Source organism: Prionailurus viverrinus, chromosome D4, assembly GCF_022837055.1.
Source record: "Prionailurus viverrinus isolate Anna chromosome D4, UM_Priviv_1.0, whole genome shotgun sequence".
NCBI lineage: Eukaryota > Metazoa > Chordata > Mammalia > Carnivora > Felidae > Prionailurus > Prionailurus viverrinus.
This window is the reverse complement of record NC_062573.1, coordinates 24,276,243-24,297,669: the sequence shown is the minus strand read 5'-3', so window position 1 is coordinate 24,297,669 and position 21,427 is coordinate 24,276,243. Positions and strand designations below refer to the sequence as shown.

General features: G+C 39.5%; 1 protein-coding gene across 2 annotated transcripts in view; it reads right to left on the bottom strand.

The window, feature by feature from the left end:
* Positions 1 to 21,427, bottom strand: part of GRIN3A (glutamate ionotropic receptor NMDA type subunit 3A) — a 169,333-nt gene that overhangs the window by 45,899 nt on the left and 102,007 nt on the right. For both annotated transcript variants that reach the window (XM_047829605.1, XM_047829606.1), the window contains exons 4-5: positions 11,742 to 11,887; positions 6,098 to 6,213 (exon numbers count right to left, since the gene is read on the bottom strand). In XM_047829605.1, the coding sequence (XP_047685561.1) occupies positions 6,098 to 6,213; positions 11,742 to 11,887 (262 nt within the window). The remainder of the gene's footprint in view (positions 1 to 6,097; positions 6,214 to 11,741; positions 11,888 to 21,427) is intronic.

Below are 21,427 nucleotides of genomic sequence, written 5' to 3'. Positions count from 1 at the left end.
TTATTGTGGATACACAAATCCTTTTTTTAAAAAATGAGGCTTGAGATACGTTTATAACCAATAAAAGACAAAAAAAAATAATGCAGAAAAAATTTGAGTTTTAAAGAGCTGTATGGTGTTTTTCCCTTGATAATTTTGTTTGTTCCCTAACAATGGCAAGTCAAGGAAATGATGACAATGTCAAGAGCATGATTAGAATTTTCCATCCAAAAAAAGCTATTTTGAGTGCCTACTTTGTGCCTAGTAGTTTAGGTTTGAAAAGCAAGACTGACAAGAAAAGACTTTAAATAGGCAGCCTGTTCTTCTGCTGATGTTATCATTAAATAACATTTTTTATAATAGGTAACTATAAGGAAGTAAGCAGTTTTCTTTAGAAACTTTTATTATAATGAATGCTATTGACAACTCAGTTGTACATTCACTCATTCAGCCCTTATTTACATGTCAGACACAATAATGGTCAAGTGTCTAATAACATTCAATGACTGACTGACTCATGCAATCATTCATTCACTGAACAAATATTTGAGTGAATAAGCACTGTGTTCAGTGGTCAGGATTTAGCAGTGAGCAAGGTAGATATATAGTCCCTGCGGTCATTGAGTATGTACCTTAACAGGGAGATAGTTTTCACTGCACCATGTAATGATTATACCATTACAAGTGAGATAAATGCCATGAGAGAGAACTGGGGCATATACAACATATAGCAGGAGGAATTGGAACTGTCTGGTAGAAATGGCTTGATGGTCAGGGTAAGTAGGCCAGGTTTGCTGAATATTACTGTATTTTCCCTGAGGCAGTAATTTTCCATGACAATTTCTAATGTGAATTGAGAGATGACTATATACCATGTTCTCTAATAAACTTTTTACGTACCTTACCCCATTTTGCATTTCATGCACTAGATGAATACTGTAGACTATGGTATACAGTTCAGTTAAATCACTCTGGAATTTAATAACAAGAACTAGAACATATTAAGCCCTACTGTGTACCAGATAATATTCCATATGTGTCTAGCCCTTATATGAACTTACGGCACAATACGTATTAGAGACTTAAAGATTGAGTAAGTAAACTGCCCAAGGTGACAGAGCTCATAGTTGTCAAAGCTAGCATTTGAAAGTAGGTCTGTTTGAGTCCAAAACCAATGCTCTTTCCATTGTGTCCAGGACAGCATGTGAGCAAGACAAGAGAATACATGGCTTATTTCCTCTTCAACACAGGCCCTATCACTACAGTCATATTGATGTCAACTCCCCAAACCAGGCAATTCAGTAAAAAAACACAATCATCTAAACTGGTGGTTTGTTTTTAGCAGACACGAGTATATATTATTCATAAGCAGATTTTGTTTATAAACTTTTCAATAAATTGTGTAAATATAGCATAAGCACAGCCCTAATAGGTATGTGATTGTACCTATATGAGGGAATTAATTAGCAAGGACACTCCCTGACTATATTGTTTCTCCTAAAAATCTTCTCAAAGCCAACAACTGCAGCCTAGGTTAGTGTAATAATGGCAGAACTGTTTTCAGTTCTCATTTGATAAGCATTTGTTGCACACCTATTCATCTGTTCATTAATTCCACAAATGTGTTGAATGCTTATTCTGTGCCGGATATTCTGCCAAGGGCTGTGGAGACTTCCAAGTTAAGTCAGACACTAATTCTATCCTCATGAAGCTCATGGTGGTAAGGGGGAGAGGAGACAGACATAAATAAGTACATAATGTGGTAGAAAGTTATAGGACTTTTCTGGAAGACAAGGTAGATGATGCATAAATTCAACAAGGTAAAGTATAAAAACCAGATGCGATGAGGAGGATGGATGAAACTCTATGGAGTTCAGAGGAATGCGATCTTGCTACCAGATGAGAAGGGTAAGAGGAGGCATCTTAGACTGATTATTGATAGTGGCATTTGGGGTAGATGAAACAAAATACATGATGTAAAATTTAAAAAGCTGAAATTAATACTTACGATGAATCTACATATTTTAAGAATAGTTTTTTGGCACTACAACAGAAGTATTAAAAACGCCTTGGGGAAAAAGCTATGTTGAATTTGCAGAGAGACATTTATAAAAAATTATCACACAGGAAATAATAAATATTAAATCACCCTATTCCATCATGTCAATTTGCAATTGACTGCTAAAAATAGATTACTGTCCTTTTTAATTTTCTATTTTAATATGTATATTGAGTATTGGCATTTAAATGATTATTGGCATTAATAATAATTACGAACCAATTAAAACAAACTATGCATACAGAACAAAGGGAGAAATAGGAAAAAAGTTAGTGGTGACTAGAAGAGGTATTTGTTAAAAGACATAAAAATCCACTTTATTCAGAAACATAAAATAGTAAAACCTTGAAGGTTTCATTTCTGTCCTTTTTATCAGTTGCTTTTCAAATTTGATTGTGTTCATTGGTCAAAGAATTCTGATTTTTAAATTGCTGACTCAACCTAGCAGCCTGAGTTGCTTTCATTATCATTAGAAACGTGGCTTCGCAATAAAGACGAGGTTGACTATTTTGTGGTTGATGGATGAAGCAAAATGGAATCCTTCAACCCTAAAGAAGAAGGCATCAGGCACCCTGGAAATTGGATACAGCTTAATAGCCCAAGAGAACAATTTTCAGAACAGAATCCTGATCTTTTCCCCATGGATAAATCAGCTTTACTCAGCTAAGAGTAGTAGAAATATATTTTGGCTAGGAAATGTATAGTTAGAAATTCATAGACTAAAAGAATCTTCCTGAAATATAGTTGGGAAATAGATATTTTGAAAATGAGATCTTAGATAGGGTTAAAAAGACTTCAGGAAGAAAGGTTAATTCATTTTTGCTGTCTGTCCTTAGAATACTGTATTTAGCTACGCTGGGGCAATGGCCATTGAGAACACATTGTAATAGCCCCAGGTATAAGGAAGACTTTAAAAATAGGTTTCTCTTACCCCCAGAACATCAAAGTGGAGAGAGAAGTGTGTGGGAGAAGTTGAGATATGTGAAGGCTATCTATCCGGAATAATTTTATAGGGAATTGGTCTCAATCTATGAATTCAATATACCGGATGATAATAATTTATTGGGCACTATTTGCTTGTCCATGCTTTACCTGTATTATTTTACTTAACCTTCACAATAGCTCCACTCTAGATGTACTATTCATAAACCCATCATGCAGATGAGGAGCCTGGAGAACAGATGAAATGACCAGACCAATGGGGCACAGTTAGTAACAGCAGCTCTCTTCTAACCCAAGTGCTCAGACTCCGGCACTATATTACGTATCAGCGGAAAGCAAGTAAAGGAACAAACTCAAAAACAGGCAAAGGTCTTTGGCAGAAAGGTCACAAATCATTACTGTGCAGTTCCATTACTCTTTCTTCTCATTTGACCTTTATTGTCAGCTAACTCCAATGCATAAATTTGGGACATGTATTCATTTATCTCAACACTTTCTTCTTTTCCAGAGCACCCTATATGTCTTTGTGTCCCTGATGTGTGGTATTTAATATGACGAAAGGCTTTCCACATGCTTCTGAATTCATAATAGTTTTGGTTTGCTGTGCTGAGTCCTCAGGAAAAGGTTTCAAAATCAAAGTGAAGCCACTGGCTCACATTTGCCTCAGTTTTACCTTTTAAGCCTAAATAAATGCAGAATGGTGAAGCTGGGAGGGGGAATCAGTAGTCACAAGCAGTTGGTGTGATATCAATACTATATAAAGTGAAGGTACATTCAACATGAAGCAATCCAAGGACTGTTTTCCCTCTTAAGTTCTCAAAGCCATTTAAGCACTTGGGAAAGTAGGTGCAGACTCTCAGGATCCTTTGACGAACTACATCAGTAAGTGAATTAAGTACTTATTTCAGATTTAACCTAATGAGTTACATCATAGGTAATACATCGTCTATTACATACCTGCTATAACACAGTTGATACAGATACATATATATAAAACATTTCTGTAAGCTAAAAGGGTAAGAATTGGTCATAAATTGCTTTCATGACATTTTTATATAACTATAAGGTCTGATTAATTAATAAGTCCACATCTTTATAAGTTCAAGAAACATATATGTTCTTAAAGCATATAATATTTTTTAAAATTGCATTGAGAGAAATATTCCCTAAAAAGTTAGGAGATTAATTTTTTTTTTAAAGCACCAATCAAGACTTTTACTAGTATCTCGATCACACCGTTTTTTGTAACTCATAAGTATCCTTCCTCCCTTTGTGTTTTACCAAGTTCTGTTTGTAAGCTGTGAACTTGTTGGCAGGGGCAGTACTGAATTAAATTTTCTGATTTGCACCTTATCCAGACTAAACCAGCAATGTTTTTTTTTTTCCTTTTAAAATAAACCAACAATGATGAGAATGTTTTCTATTCAAATTTGTAGTCTTTCTGTTCTCTTGCAGAGAGAGCTCTTCATGCGCCATTTTGTCCTCATCCCCTTTGAAAACAATGTGGTATGTGGAGATGATGGGAACTGTAAGACACTAAGTCTCAGGAGCACAGATGGAAATGTAAACAGGAAACCAGTGGGGAGTTAATTGTGTGGCATCTGGCACTGGGGTCTAGCAGAGGCAAAAAGCCATCTCACCACTGTCTTTTGACAAGATAGGGTTGCACCCTGAAGACAAAGGTGGAGAATGGAGTCCCTCATTCTTATGCCCGCTACAAATGATTCATTGTTAGTAGCTGCTAAAGGCAGAAGGGACCTCAATTACCCAGTGCATCTAGGACAGAAAAAAAAATCTAACATCTCTTCCATATCCCCAGATGCCACAAAAAATGGGATTTTTTTCCATTGTTACATCAAAATGGGTTTATATAATAAATGTTTTTGGTTTCTTGCTTTTCTTTTTCTTTTCTTTTTTTTTCAGACTTTGCTATTTCAGGTTGTAGTTTTAAGAGAAGACAACTACCACTAAATCTCTCTCTTCTTGAGTTCTATCCCTGGTTCAGGTGGAGGTCATTTTGCTTGGAGAAAAGATTGATTTCTCTTAGGAGAAGCTTGAAGAAACAGCATCAGCTCTTACATTCTCATTCATCACAAAAACAAAGACTGAAGTAAAAAATTTGCTGATACGTTTAGGGAAGACAGAAACCAACTGTGGCTGGGAAATTGGAATCAGAATAGTTTTGATACACTAGTTAACATATAGGAAAGAAGAGTTTTCTGGAAATAGGGCTTGTGCACCCCCATGGGACTGTTTCAAGTCAAAGTGTTTTCTGACAAGTGAGCATGGCTGTCTTGACAGCCAGCATGTACTGTCAGAGAAGGGAAGCTGGGAATTGGGAGATGTGAAATTTGCTGGTTCAAACTATCAGCTCCATGTATCAACTGCTGTCCAGAATGAAAGGAGAGACTGACAAAGCAATCCTTTGGTTCTGAAGTTTGACTGATTGGTTGATCACGTTGTGAGCCAAAATTTGCTGCCAGTGGGGAGAAAGGCAAACCTGAGGTCCCAAACAAGGTTTTGTTTAGGACTCTTAAAGGTTCCTAAGGTATAGAAGGAGATTTCTTTTTCTATTGTTTTCCCAGCTAGTGGAAAAGCATGTGTTTAGGAACCAGGAGGTTTAGACGATTATTCCAGGATAATCATCTAATTGTGTGATTATGTAAAAACGATGTAATGTCCCTGGATTTTCTTGTGGATAAAACAAGTAGATTGGAGTAAATCAACACTGAGGTCCTTCCAGTTGTAGAATGCAATCATTCTAGTTTTGTGCCGGATTCATTAAAGGATTTTGGTCATAAGAAAAAACAGGTTAAATGAAAATTGTTACACTGTCAGCTTGCCACCCCTCTCAGATAATCTGAAGCAACATCATTTGGGTAACAGCAATGTTTTTTGTTGTTGTTTTTTTAGTAATTGGGCAAATAAATTTTTGTGGGGTAGGTGAAAAATAAATTCCTAAGTTCAGCAACTTAATAGCTAAGTGCTTATGAGTTGAAAATGAAAACAGGGGAAGATGAATAGCATTTTGCCTCTGACTTTTGCGTTTCTGACTTGCGAGGTTGGCAAACTGAGCACATCCTGTGTTAAAGGGAATCGACAGTGACTGGCTAATACCTTCTATAGCAAATGGCTTCCCCACTGTTAGAAGTTTGCAGTCAGCATCTATTGACACTTCATAATCCAGAAGGGCTTTGTCCATGATGAAGGCGTCTAGTTTCTCTGGATCATTCCTATATTTAAGACCAAGAGAAGAAAAGAGAAAAATGATTTATTAATGGACAGAAAGGTTGACAGCTGGTTTTTGTTTAGGGGACAGAAACCTGGACACAAAGGGCAGCCCAATCTAGGTAGCTGCTGACTCAGCCTGTTGACAACTCCCTGACCCGTAGAGAACAGAGCAGGGGAAACAGATACTCTTCTAAGACAGCATGACATCTTTCCAATGGTTTATCTACCATTTCCTTTTATTACTACTAAATCCAACAACAAAGCCAGAGCGACTGTGAATTAAAGGGAAAGGTTCATTTCTCTCTCTTTTTAAAATTAATTTATTTACTTTGAGAAAGAGAGAGAGCACAAGCAGGGGAGGGGAAGAGAGAGAAAGAGGGAGAAAGAATCCCTAGCAGGCTCTGCACTGTTAGCGTGGAGCCTTACACAGGACTCAAACTCATGAACCTTGAGACCATGAGCTGAGCCAAAACTAAGAGCTGGACTCTTAACTGACTGACCACCTAGGTGCCCCACGGTTCATTTATCTTACATTAATTGAATGACTCCTTTGTGCGAGACATGGTATTTATTATTCTCTGCACCCTATATCACTCATAATGACTCTGAAGTGGTTGGTATTATCCCATTCTAGCAGATGACAAGGCTCAGAGAGTCAAAGTACAGGTTGCATGCAGGTTGATCCAGGTTACATAGCTAGTAAGTGTTGGAACCAGGTGGTCTCATTAATCAATATATGGAAAATTTTATTTCTTTCTGTTATGATCACTATCATATTGTTCAGAGATCAGACATCATGTCATATTTAGGAATATATATTAAGGAAATACAAATATGAGATCTGGCACCCCTAGGGAAAAGATGGTTGAGGTCTCTTTAAAGCCCATGAGCTAGCATTCAATAAATAGGGAGGGGAAGCACAGGTAATAGATCTCAGTGATCTGCTTTATTAATATATCTCCAGAGAATCACGTTTCACTCCCATCCTAGGAAGTGGTTCAGGCAAGAATCATTTAAGGTAGGTGTCCCTGGCCTGTATCAGTGAATCAGACGTGGACTGGGCTCAAGATGCCAACATATGCCTTGTGCGTTCTTCATGTGTTCTCCTCATTTTTTTGAATGTAGGCACAGAGATGGTGCAGAGGAAGAGGAAGATGTTTGAGCATTGGATGAGTTCCCATTTAGAAAGGAGGCAAGGAAGGAGGAGTTTCCAAAGTAACTATTTACAGTGTATGCAATGACTCTTGTTTTCAGCCACCTCAAATCCTTTTTGGAAAGTTGTAGGACATACATCCATTTGAGAAAGGCTTTCCGACCCTCAGGGCTGTCCAACCATTTTGGCAAAGAGAACAACCCTTCTCTATTCCATCTGGGCTCAGTCATTCCTCTCTTAGAGCCAAAGATGAGTCTATTGGAATTCGGTACAGTGGAGTGGCCTCAAACTCAGAATAGAACATGGCTAGGGCCCATCAAAAATCTAAAAGCAAAAGACATCCATAGACCCCTCTAAGATGCATCAGTGGGAAGGAAGTACATATTTACATGGACACAGAGTAAACAGATAAACTTCCCTTCTTAATGCTGCTTCCTCTTTTTACTCTTCCAGGATTTACTCTTCCAGGAAGTGAACAGCTTATTCAAATGCATTCCCTTTTCCAGGGGTATTGGATTTAAGTCGCAATGAGGACTGTCTTTAACGTTAACCAAAATAAAAAAACATCTCTCAGCTCCACAGCTGTGGGAAGCTTCAGAAAGGGTTGAGGATGTGAACTGTCTCCTAGGAGCTGATGATGAGGAACCTTAATGTAATCTTGGCAATAAAATAAAAATCAAGCTGAAAGATGTTTCTTCAATAAAAGTTTTACTGCCACAGAAACAGAATGTACCTTGGGAGCTACACAGCAACAAGTTACCATTTACCAACACTCTGCAAATATTTGAGGTAGCAATAACAATAGAAAAAAATTGGGGTTCAGTTTTTCTAACCAGTAATTGCTGAGGTCCAGTCTCAGTGGTATCCTTAAATAATTACTCTTGATTTTGGACTGCAAAGTGGAGTTAGTTATGACAGGTGTCTATGGCACAGGAAGGCAAGAAGCAATTAGCTCACAGACTCCCATGGGGCCCTGAATCACTGTGAGGATGTGGCTGGGTGTGATCCAGGTATAAGCAGCTTCTAGACTGGCTGAATCATCCTTACAGTTGGCAGGGCCCCTGGTTGTTTTTCCCATTATAGAATCCTGCTGTCTTTTTGAGAGTTCACTTAATAATACCCACGCCACAAAATAATACATACACGACAATAATACATATACTATAGGTGACTCTAGAGGTTGTGTTCTTCAGGTCAAGGCTCTGGGATATTGGGGCGGGGGCGGTAATACAAGGACTGTGGTTTCTTGGAGTCATGGCCGAGAGCATACCCAGTGACTGGGCCAAAAGTGGAGAGAGAAGCCCAAAGATAAGGAGTCAGAGGGCATTAATGGTAAATTCTGCCTGTATAACAATTTCACCTACCTCCATCAGTGAACCACCTGGGGAGCTTATTAAAATGCAGTTTCTGAGATGGGATCTGACTGTCTGCATTTCTCACAAACTCCCAAGTGCTAACTGGAACATGGATGTTGCTGGAACATGGACTATTCTTTGAATATCAAGGACCTGCTTTTCTGTTATGGTTCCTAGACTGGCCTGCAGCAGTGATTGGATTCTAGGCACCTGGTTCTAATCCAGACTCTGCCACTTGCTAGTTAGATTACCATGGACAAGTTGCTTCTTTAAGGTCTCAGTGTCTTCATCTGTGCCTGCTTTTCTTTTATTTATTTATTTATTTATTTATTTATTTAACACCCAAATCAGTTAGCATATAGTGCAACAATGATTTGCTATATATAATCTATATATATAGATATTATATATAATTACACATAATATCTATATATAATATAGATATATTATATATAGATTATTATATATATAGCTATATATAATCTATGAGTAGATTCCTTAATGCCCCTTACCCATTTAGCCCATCCCCCACCCACCCCCACCAGTAACCCTCTGTTTGTGCTCTATTTAACAGTCTGTTATGTTCTGTCCCCCTCCCTGTTTTTATATTATTTTTGCTTCCTTTATGTTCATCTGTTTTGTATCTTAAAGTCCTCATATGAGTGAAGTCATATGATATTTATCTTCCTCTGATTGACTAATTTCACTTAGCATAATACCCTCTAGTTCCATCCATGTAGTTGCAAATGGCAAGATTTCATTCTTTTTTTAATTTTTTTAATGTATTTTTATTTATTTTTTGAAGGAGAGAGAGAGACAGAGCATGAGCAGGGGAGGAGCAGAGAGAGAGGGAGACACAGAATTAGGAGCAGACTCTAGGCTCTATGCTGTCAGCACAGAGCCCAACACGGGGCTCGAACCCACAAACTGTGAGATCATGACCTGAGCTGAAGTCGGATGCTCAACTGACTGAGCCACCCAGGCGCCCCAAGATTTCATTCTTTTTGATCGCCAAGTAATACTCCATTGTATATATATACCACATCTTCTTTATCCATTCATCCATTGATGGACATTTGGTCTCTTTCCATACTTTGGATATTGTTGACAGTGCTGCTATAAACATTGGGGTGCATGTGCCCCTTCGAAACAGCACCTGTATCCCTTGGATAAATACCTAGTAGTGCAACTGTGGGGTCGTAGGGTAGTTCTATTTTTATTTTTTTGAGAAACCTCCATACTGTTTTCCAGAGTGGCCGTACCAGCTTTCATTCCCACCAGCAGTGCAAAAGAGAGCCTCTTTCTCCACATTCTTGCAACATCTGTTGTTGCCTGAGTTGTTAACATTAGCCATTTTGACAGGTGTGAGGTGGCATCTCATTGAGGTTTCGATTTGTATTTCCGTGATGATGAGTGATGTTGAGCATTTTTTCATGTGTCAGTTGTGTACCTGCTTTTCTAACGAGTTCATCTCTCCAGACTAGAGTGGAGACGACCCTGAGCACCAGGGCCTTCTCAGGTGAAGCTTCCAGAATAAATGAATAGCTTGAGTCAAGTGGACCTGGGGACTGCCACAGTAGTGGCTCATCTTGCTCTTTCACACTGCCAAAAGAGCCCAGTTTGTCAGATTACTATCTAGCTGGGAGCCACTGCCATCTCCCTGACATCTTACTCTCTCTCTCAGCCATGAATTTTCTTGAAGTACAGAAGAGTACTGAAGAAGGGCTGGAAGGCAAAGGAGCACTACACTCTGTGTTACAGATGGACTCTAACATTTTAGTGTTCTTGCAAAACTGATAGTGCCATTTCCTAGTGCTTACACACCTTACAGAATGTTATAAATCTGAGAACCCAAGGCTTCCTCTCTAGACTCTGTAAAAAGTCTGTAACTAGTTTTAGGGGCCTGTCACCAGAGTTCTTGAGAAACATAAAGCCCTTATGTCCCATGGAGCTATTTATTTATTTCTCTTATTTTTTTATAAAATTAATTTATTCTGGGGGGGGAGAGACAGAAAGAGAGAGAATGAGCAGGGGAGGGGCAGAGGATCTGAGGTGGGCTCTGCACTGACAGCAGAAAGCCTGATGTGGGGCTTGAACTCACAAACTCTAAGATCATGACCTGAGCTGAAGTCAGATGCTTAAGTGACTGAGCCACCCAGGTGCCCCTATTTCCCTTCTTCCTTAAAAGAGAATTTGAAGTGGCAAGTCCCTTCATCCATTGGGAGGATTACTGTGGTTGACCATAGATAAACCAGTTTCCTGGGCAGCACAATTTTAGGGGTTGGAGGCTTGAATGTATGTCATTGTCCTGAGACCATCAGGCACAAGGGAGATGGGACTGCTCACCCTCATGCTGTGGTGCCTATCAGGAGCCATTCATCCCCTTCTCCCAGGCAGACTACATGAGCGAATCCCTAACTGCACCATCCTCCTTTGCATTCAGCTTCGTTGAATTACAGGCTCTGATAATCTGCCATGGCAATGTGATTGCTCTTGATTGCTTCTCATAAATTCTGATGAGAAGAATGCAGGCATGGGAATCATTGCCTTTTATCTTATTTCCTTTCTACAGGAAATCTCTAAGATAAATTCCATTTCCTTATGGCCAAAGGAGACAGTCCATGGGCTTAGAGATTCACCGTGCAGGGAAGGGTTGCCTTGGGACACTTTATCCTCTGGCCACATTCCCTGACTGTTTGATCATTTCAGCACCATTGTTTCCTCGGTGATGTCAAGCCAACATTTACTTCCCCCACCATCTGCTACGCTAATGACCCCACTGGCACTTTGAGCAAAGCTACTGCCAACTGGGGACTATGCAGGTAACTAGTAATCTAGGTCACATAATTAAATGCACACTATTCCATACTGCCTTCTCAATCTCACACATTGTGAGGCATTACTGAACACAAAGTGGGTATATTTAGCTGTCATTTTAAAAAACCAACACATACTATATATATTGGTAGCTAAGACTTCTCTTTCAGTGAGAACTTTTTGAACCCAAGAGGTTGACACTCACTTCAAAAACTCCACTCCATCAGGGGTAGCTGGGACGTTGTACCTTCTCATATACTCATGCATCTCTGGGAAGCTTTGCCTCACATAATCTTCAGCACTGCTTTCCCGGACAGTTCCAAAGCGGAAGCCTTGAGAGGGATGATGTAGCTATGAGGGAAGGAAAAAAAAAAGGATATTTAATATAAACTGTTCTTAGAATTGTTTTCAAAATTTTCTTCTTCCATCATTCTTTGGGACCTAATAGTGATTTAGAATTTTCCAAACACACATCGTCATTAACATGTACATAGAAATGTGCAGATACGTACCTGCTCTTTCATATCCTAGCTTTCACGTAAGTAATTGTTCCAACTTCAGAAGCAAATGTATGGAAACAACGGACATAAAACAATTTTTTACTTTATGTTGAGAACCTATCAAAATTCTTCAGACACTGTATAAACTGGCATGTGGAGTCAGCCTATTATAAATTGCATATCAGACAAAGGTATAAAGATAATAAATTAAAGGTTGTGCTCCTTGGTTAGAACTACACAAAGGCCAAGATAAAACCTTGCATCTTGAGGGGTGCCTGGGTGGCTCAGTTGGTTAAGCGTCTGACTTTGGCTCAGGTCAAGACCTCACGGTTCGTGGGTTCAAGCCCTGCGTTGGGCTCTGTGCTGGCAGCTCAGAGCCCAGAGGATGCTTCGGATTCTGTGTCTCCCTCTCTCTCTGGCCATCTCCTGCTCATGCTCTGTCTCTCTCTCAAAAATAAATAAATGTTAAAAAAAATTTTAACAACAACAACAACAAACCCTTGGATCTTGAGATTGAAATATGCCCAATCCAAAGCAGTGAATACATCTGTTTATCTGTTTTATGCTATATTTTAGGTTTGTTGAATTTATATTTGGTATAATTATGAAATTATCTCTTTCCTTTAGATAACTGTATTTTTCAGTGCTGAATCATGCTGTATACTTGCTCAAATGGAATGGGATGTGGGACAGTTAGGAGCCACAGAGGAGAAGGGGAGCAGGGGTAGACACACTATTAATAGTTCTCACACTAATATAGTGCACAACCTTGCAGTGGGGAGAAGTAGCACCCTGGGAGCTCTGCAGAGGCTTTCTGTCACCAAGGATAATAAAGATACAGCACATGCAACACTATTTTTCATGAAAGTTGTACAGAAGTATTAATGTGGCATCTAAATTTAAGATTATTTCCAATATAAGATTGAACTGGGATTGGGCCACGTTATAAAAATAGTTGAATATCCTGTAGTCAGCAGTATTTTAGAGATGACACTTCTCCACAACTGTTAAATTATAGTTCCCGTACTTTGTGTTCTGCTTCATGTTAACATATTTGATATTATTGATTCTGACATGAAGTCCTGGGACAGGAATCCATGGTTGGGCTTCATGAAGTTTATAAAACTCCTGAAATTGTAGGCAGCATTTTATTTTATTTTTTTTTAATATTTTTTTTAATGTTTATTTATCTTTGAGAAACAGAGAGACAAAGCACTAGTGGGCAAGGGGCAGAGAGAGAGGGAGACACAGAATCTGAAGCAGGATCTGGGCTCTGAGCTGTCAGCACAGAGCCCAACATGGGGCTCGAACCCACGAGCCGTGAGATCATGACCTGAGCCAGAGTTGATTGCTTTACTGACTGAACCACCCAGGTGCCCCAGGCAGCATTTTATTTAAATAGGTAATTTTCTTTGATGATGAAAATAATACAGTTTCTTTTTTTTTTTTTAAGTTTATTTTGAGAGAGCCAGAGAAAGAGAAAGAGAGAGAACACAAGCAGGGAAGGGGTAGAGAGAGAGAAATCCCAAGCAGGCTCCACATTGTCAGTACAGAGGCCCACACGGGGCTTGAACTCATGAACCATGAGATCATGACTTGAGCCGAATTAAAGAGTTGGACAGTTAACCAACTGAGCCACCCAGGCACCCCTCTTTTTTTTTTTTACAGTTTTATTTATTTTTTAATAAATTAGGTTTTCAAGTTGTCAATAATGCCAAAAGGTTAAGGACTCACTAAATATGGTAACAACTTATATTTAAGATGAATTAGTTTTGTAACATGATAAAAATCTAACAATATGGCAATAAAATAAATAATAAATAAATTACATGGCCATCCTTATAGGATATTATGCAATGTATAATCATGTTTTAAAGCATATATATATATATATTATTGGAGAGAGAGATCATGAGCTGGGAGAGGGGCAGAGGGAGAGATAGAGATTGAGATCGAGATTAAGAAGGAAAGAGAGAGAGAGAGAGAGAGAGAGAGAGAGAGAGAGAATGAATATCTTAAGCAGGCTCCATGCTCACGGAGTTTGACATGGGGCTCAATCCAATGACCCTGGGATCATGAGCTGAGCCAAAATCAAGAGCTGGATGTTCAACCGACTGAACTGCCCTTGAACCACCCAGATGCCCTTGAAGCATATTTAATAAAACAATACAAATGCTCATATGACAAATGGAGAAAAAGCTTTTGTATGGTATGATCAAATTAAATATCTATATAGTTACTTTAAATGTTGTGATCCTCAACATATATCATATATGTTACACACACACATACACACAGACACACACAGACACACACACACTTTGGAAGAAAATGTATCAAGATACTAACAATGGTCGTCCCATTGCTGGTGAAATTACAGGGGTACTTATTTATTTATAGACTTACAGAAGTATGCCTCATGTCTATAACTAGAGAAAAGTTTATTTTATGATCAGTGAAACAAATTCCTCACTAATTTATTCAACATTTATTGAGGGCCTACTTTGTATGACTTTCAAAGTTATTGGGGCCACAGAGGTAGAAACCTGCAATCATTCCCACATAGGGGAATGTGGTGGTTTATGTTATATTTTGCAGATCCCACTGTTGAGTAGGTGATAAAGCATAAGGCATGTGTTTAATGTAACTGTCCATACACTAAACAAATTCTAATGTTCTCTGCCAGCATAACCTTAATGAGGCACCAACAATAACAGTAGCTAATATTTACTGAATATTTATTATGTGCCAAACATGTTTTACATGCATTATCTTGTTTATTCCTCATAGCAGCTTCATGAAGGGGGCACTATTATTACTTCCTTAAAAAAATTTTTTTTAACATTTATTCATTTTTTAGAGAGAGAGAGAGTGGAGGAGGGGCAGAGAGAGGGAGACAATAGAATCTGAAGCCCAGTTCTCTGAGCTGTCAGCACAGAGCCTGACTCAGGACTCAAACTCACAAACCGTGAGATCATGACCTGTGCTGAAGTTGGATGCTTAACCAACTGAGCCACCAAGGCGCCCCTATTACTTCCTTTTTAAAGATCAGTGATATGAAGCTTAGAGAAGCAAAGTAACTGGCATAAGATCACACAGTTATAAGCAGAAGGGACTGAGTTAGAACCCAAGCCTGTCTGATCCCGAAGCCCATGCTTAACCGACTGAGCCACCCAGGCGCCCTCCCCCCCTTTTTAAAAATTTTTTTAAATATTTATTTATTTTTGAGACAGAGAGAGACAGAGCATGAACAGGGAGGGTCAGAGAGAGAGGAAGACACAGAATCTGAAATAGGCTCCAGGCTCTGAGCTGTCAGCACAGAGCCCGACGCGGGGCTCGAACCCATGGACCGCGAGATCATGACCTGAGCCGAAGTCGGATGCTTAACCGACTGCTGAAGCCCATGCTATTATTAACCTGCCTTGTGGCTCATGGCAGCAACTGGAGAGAAGATGCTTATTACAATAAACTCACTAGTCTTTTAAAATATTCTCAGGGCACCTAAGCATCTGACTCTTGATTTCGGCTCAGGTCATAATCTCACACTTTGTGAGTTTAAACCCCATGTCGGGCTCCTAGCTGACAGCACGGAGCCTGCTTGGTATTTTCTCTCTCCCTGCACCTCCCCCACTTGCATGCATGCTCTCTTTCTCAAAATAAATCAATACACATTTAAAATATTCTCCTTAAGCCTTAGGCCCCTCTTGGCATTCTCACAGTTGCAAATTGCAGCCCTGTAGCTTGAGCAAGGCAAAGCTAACAGCATTCTGTCTGCTCAACACCTACTCATTTTTTAAGGCCCAGACCAAGTCTTTCTATCTGAAATCTCTGGTCTTAACTAGCTTCACCGTCCTATCTAGAACAAAACCATAAACAGTTTACTCTTTATCTGTGCTGGTATAGCACCTTGCATGTATATAATATGTAGTCTAGCTGTTTATTTAACCATCTTCCACTCTTCTTGTGCATTACTTCCTTTGGTTCTCCCAAGAAACTTATGAGGCATTTTTATTTTCTTCCTTTTATAGATGAAGACACTACTGATTAGATAGTTTGTCATTTGCCCAAGGTCATAGAGCTAGTAAATTTCAGACATGGATTTGAACGTAGGCAGTCTGATGGAAAACAGTGACTTTTTGAACAATGTGAACACTGCTTCTGATACTATGTCATACTGACTCTTGTGTGGCAAGAGTGTGGTCATTACAAAACTTGTGACTTAAGTGCCTGGCTCTAAATATTTTTAATTCTCGCAATAATCCTGCAAGATTGATGTGATTTTCTTGTTTTACAGATTAAGATGCTGAGGTTTGGGCAGTTAAAGTGACAATCTAATTCTCACAGCTAGCAATTAGCATGACTCAGCCCATGTTCTTCCCCCCCCCCCCACGTGCAGACTGAGTTTCATTCATTTGCATATCACGGTGACTTATATGACACTTGGCACCCAACAGGTGTGCTATACGTTTGTCAAATTAACTTGCTCTATCACTTCTCTATTTCTCTCCACCTGCCTGACATCTCAGTTCATTCACTTCCCTAACTAGGGAAGTTCATTCACTTCCCTAACTTGCTGCATGCACCACACCCTCCTTCTGTAAGCCCTCACAGCACACAGAATTTTCTTTGCTAGAATCTATCACAGTAGATCACTTCTTAAATTAAATTGCGTGACAGTTTAGTGTCTAGACTTTCAGCTTCTTCACTGGACTGGAAGCTGTGTGTGATAAACATGTGATTAACCACTGTATTCCAATGACTTTCATTGTATAGTTGCTCAATTAAAATGCTTGACCAATGATTGATAACTCTTCTTTGAACCCAGAGTGAAGCGAGGGCTTTGTCGTCCTACTTAGCACAAGAGGGGCTAACGATCTAGCTTACAACTCCAGCTTTCAAAATGAACCCTCCTTTTAAGGTAAAGGGATGTTAGGTCAGTAATTCAATACTTTTGTCTTATATATGAAAAGAATCCCTTTCAGAAGTTCATTTTCGCACATCACTCCGTGTGACAATACTTTTATGGCCTACAAACTGTTTCCAGACAAACTGAGCACATCAGTGCTTCTTTCCTTCCCATGTTGTGGGAAAGAGTCACAAACCAGCAGATCCAAGCTCATATTCCAGCGGAGAATTAGCCCTTTGTGTTTCTTCTTTTCCATGCCTTTGGGTTGCCTTTTGCTAATGGGCTCCCGAATCTGCCTCACGGGGCTCTAATGCCTATGAAGGGAAAGTTCCTTCAACACTAACACAAATAACCAGACTCCAATGGGAGGAAGCATTTTATTAGCCCAACAGAGGCCCTACTCTACTTTGGAGATGTTTTACAAATACTGCCACCTCTCTGGGCCAAGCCACCATCATTTCTGCCCCCTGCATACTTCCTCTCTTCCCCTGCAGTCCAGTCAGAGTAATCTTAGAGCCCAAAGCTGATCATATTACTCACTTGCTTATTAACACCTATCAGTGGCTCCCCATTGCCCTTGGGATAAACTGGCCTCCTCATGAGAACTCCGAGATTCTGCATAACCTTTCTCTGCCTTCTCTTCTCCAGTTTCATGTCCTCACTCTCTTCCTGGTCCTCTAAGCTTTAGTCAGTTCTCTCGGTTCTTCCAACATATACTTTTTGCTTGATCAGAGCTCTTGTCCATAGTCTTCACTCTGCCCAGAATGCTCTTTCTCCTCAACCGTTCCTTTGTGTAGCTAACTCTTAAACATTGCTTCCCCACAGAAGCTTTCACTGACCCTTAGTCTAGATTCTCCCACTATACCCTGCCATAGTACTGATAACACTTGGAATTATTTGTTCATGTCTGCTTTTCCTATTAGCTTGTAAGTTCCCACAAGGGCAGGGCCCATGCCTATCTCATTTGTATGGTCACAAGTCATCAACAAATGTTAGCTACTATTACTGTCATCATCATTATCATTATCATCATCATGGTTATGCAACAAACATAGTGCTTGGCACATAGCAGATGCCTGACAAAGAATGGTGTCATAAATCACCATTATTAATCTAACATTCTCTTAGGTTAGACACATTACAACTTGATACTTTTGTCACATTTCATGTTGTCTTTCCCCATAAAAATTATTTTTTTCCTTTTAATTCTTATCTTAATTCTTCTGAAACAATATATTCTTTTTAAATTTCTCCGTGTGCGATTCTAAGGGGAAAACGCAATGGGCTATTCAGCAGTCACAGAATAACGGAATAAGAAAAGGGATCTAAGAATGGATGCAACCGATGGGCCAGCACAGTCCATCCTGTGTGTCCATGTGGTGTGTAATTCAAACAGCCAGGGATGTCAGAAAGCCTGCATCAAGGAGGGAAGATAGAAGTATACAAAGAGCTGGAGCAGCTGAGCTGTGTTACAGCCATCACCGGGAAGTCCCAGAGAGAGAAAAATTTCTTTAAAGTTCCAGCTAAATATCTTGCCAGCTCTTCTAGTTCTGTTTATACTTGTTTCAACCTCTTCAGGCCTTGGGGAAATATTAAAGGTTAAACTATCCATCTGTATGTGACCTATTCAGCATTAATGGAACTCTATGCAGAGCACCTGCATGGAGAATAATCAGATACGCGTTTTGGAGAAAGCAGAGAAGGGCTCAAAACAAAATGGAAGTGAACTCAAGGAATAATCAAGGGGCTATGTTCAAGAAGATATGATGCTTTAGACTGAAAAACAGTCTTCATGGTGGGTATTTTCATTTAAGGTCTACATTGGTATTCTTCTGAGATTGTACTTTAATAAATGGCAGGTAGTCACTAGACTTGGTTTAATGTCCTTTGGAATTGAGTGGAGAGGGGAATTCTTAACCTGCCCGGTGGAATGGAATAAACTAGTTATTGAGACCATAGCTCCTCCCCATGCCATAATTCCATCCACTTAAAACCTGTGGCCTCTATAATATGGAGTGATCTCAGAGTTCAGAGGGGCTTTAAAAGTCACCTACTGTAATCATCCATTGATTTCTGAATCCTTTATAGCAAAGCTAAGCACACCACCTGGAATTACTTTAAGATGTAGATTTTGATTCACTATGTCTAGGTTGGAGCATGAGAGTTTGCATTTCTTTTTCTTTTTTTAATTTTTTTTAACATTTATTTATTTTTGAGAGAGGGAGAGTATGCGCGCACGCGTGTACACACACACACACACACACACACACACACACACACACGAGCGGGGGAAGGGCAGAGAGAGAGACAGAATCCAAAGCAGGCTCCAGGCTCCGAGCTGTCAGCACAGAGCCTGACACGGGGCTTGAACTCACAAACTATGAGATCATGACCTGAGCCGAAGTCAGACGCTTAACTGACTGAGCCACCTAGGTACCCCTACCCTTCAAGGTAATTTTGAGAAGTCATGAGATCATGGCCTGAGCTGTGATCAAGAGTCAGACGCTTAACCAACTGAGCCACCCAGGCACCCAAGAGTCTGCATTTCTAACAAGATCCCAGTTGATGCTGACCCTTGGTTCATGGACCACAGTTGGAGTAGCAAGGCTTTATTTATAACATCACTATTAAGTGCCTATTAAGTCTCTGCTTGGAAGTTTTCAGAGAAAAGGAAATCACTCCTCTTGAAGCCTATCTTCTGTATAGGAGAGATGACTCTATGCCCCACCTAATCAATCTACCCATTCGAATATAATAATGATAATAATAATAATAATAATAACAGTGAATATTTTCATATACTTACTGTATGCTAATACATTTAAATGTAATGAGATTGTTACTTTTATTATTTATTATTACCTCTGAAAGGTTAAGATTCAGGGAGATTCTGCATATTGTGTAAGACCAGCAGAAAGTGATAAATTAAGATTTGAATCTGACTCTGTATGACTTGCAGCTCTCACCCTGTCTAGTACTACATTCTGCTTTAATAGACTTGTGTTATTGTCCAAGTTTTAATTTTAAATAACACATGGAGTTAAAGCTTAACTTTAAATAACACATGCTACAATTTCAAAATCATTTTGGTTATTATAGGTGTGGCCATATAATGTATATTGCAAACCGGACACTTCTTCAAAAGGGGTCGCTACTGATTATTACAAAGGAAGAGCACACCCACCAAGACTCCTCCCAGCAAACAGGGATATGTGTTCACGGAGTTATTACTCATGCTCAGAACATCAGAATACAGAAAACTGAGGCTGGAAACAATGTTCCTGAGCCCCGCTCAGTCTCTCTCTAATGTGAATTACTGAGCACACTTTATGTTGTAATTCTTTTTTTCCATGTTAATCCTATTTTCTTCTACGAAAGCTGGGCTCTCCATTTAAATGTAAGGATTTTACTTCCTCTCTTGATTTTTAGTCTGAAGCCATCTATGTTAGGTCAGCTAATCTCTAGTCAACATCATTCTCTGACATCATGTTTAATTTATATGAGGTTTAGTCCAGATCCTTCTGACAACCTGAGTCATTGCATCCAAACCCTAACTAGAGGTTAGCAAACTATGCTGCATGGCCTAATTCCGGCCTGCTACTTGCTTTCGTAAATCAAGTTTTATTGGAACAAAAGCCGTGCCCTTCATTTACATATTGTCTATAGCTACTCTTGTTCTACAACAGTGGAGTTGAGTAGGTGTGAAAGAGACTATGGTTTCACAAAGCCTCACATATTACTATCTGGCCCAAACAGAAAATGTTTGCCAGCCCAGGGTATAGATAATATTGATCTATTTCATTGATTCCCGTACTTGAAACTTTACTCCATTCTAAAACCCCATCGATCATTTAAGGGATGCCACATTCACAGGTGAATGAACAGAAGTGGGGATGATAAATCTCTGCAGGCTTCCTGGCGCTGCACAGATTTAGGCTTTAGTTGGACAGCACATCTCACTTCGAGCTGCTTGGAGTATCAATGTACCGACAGGATGTTCCCGGCAACTACAAGTCCTCTGTGTCTTTTTAGGGCCAGTAATCGAAAAGCTCTGGTCACAGAATTCCAAATTGAAGCATTCGTATGATGCTGGGACTAATTCTGAATTAAATCTTAAATTCCAGGGCAGGTGCCATTGAAGCCGTCTGCACAGGCCTGAAGTTGTGAGAATTGGCCAGTGACACACCCGATCACTCTAGCGGAGAGGTTTCCTTCATTTCATTCTCTTCTTTGCCACGTGCCTCCAGTCCTCATCCTTTTGATGAAGACTTCATGTAGCTGCTGTTTCATCAAAGCTGCAGGTATTTATGAGTTCTATATTATTCCCTTCATTATTTTAATAATGGTAACAGCTGACCCTTATTGGGTATTTCCTTCATTCCAGGCATTGTGCCAAAATCTTAAATTCATCACCTCATGTAATCCTCACAGTGTCTTTTTGTGCTACATATAATCATTATCCCCATTTTAAAGATGAGGAAGGGG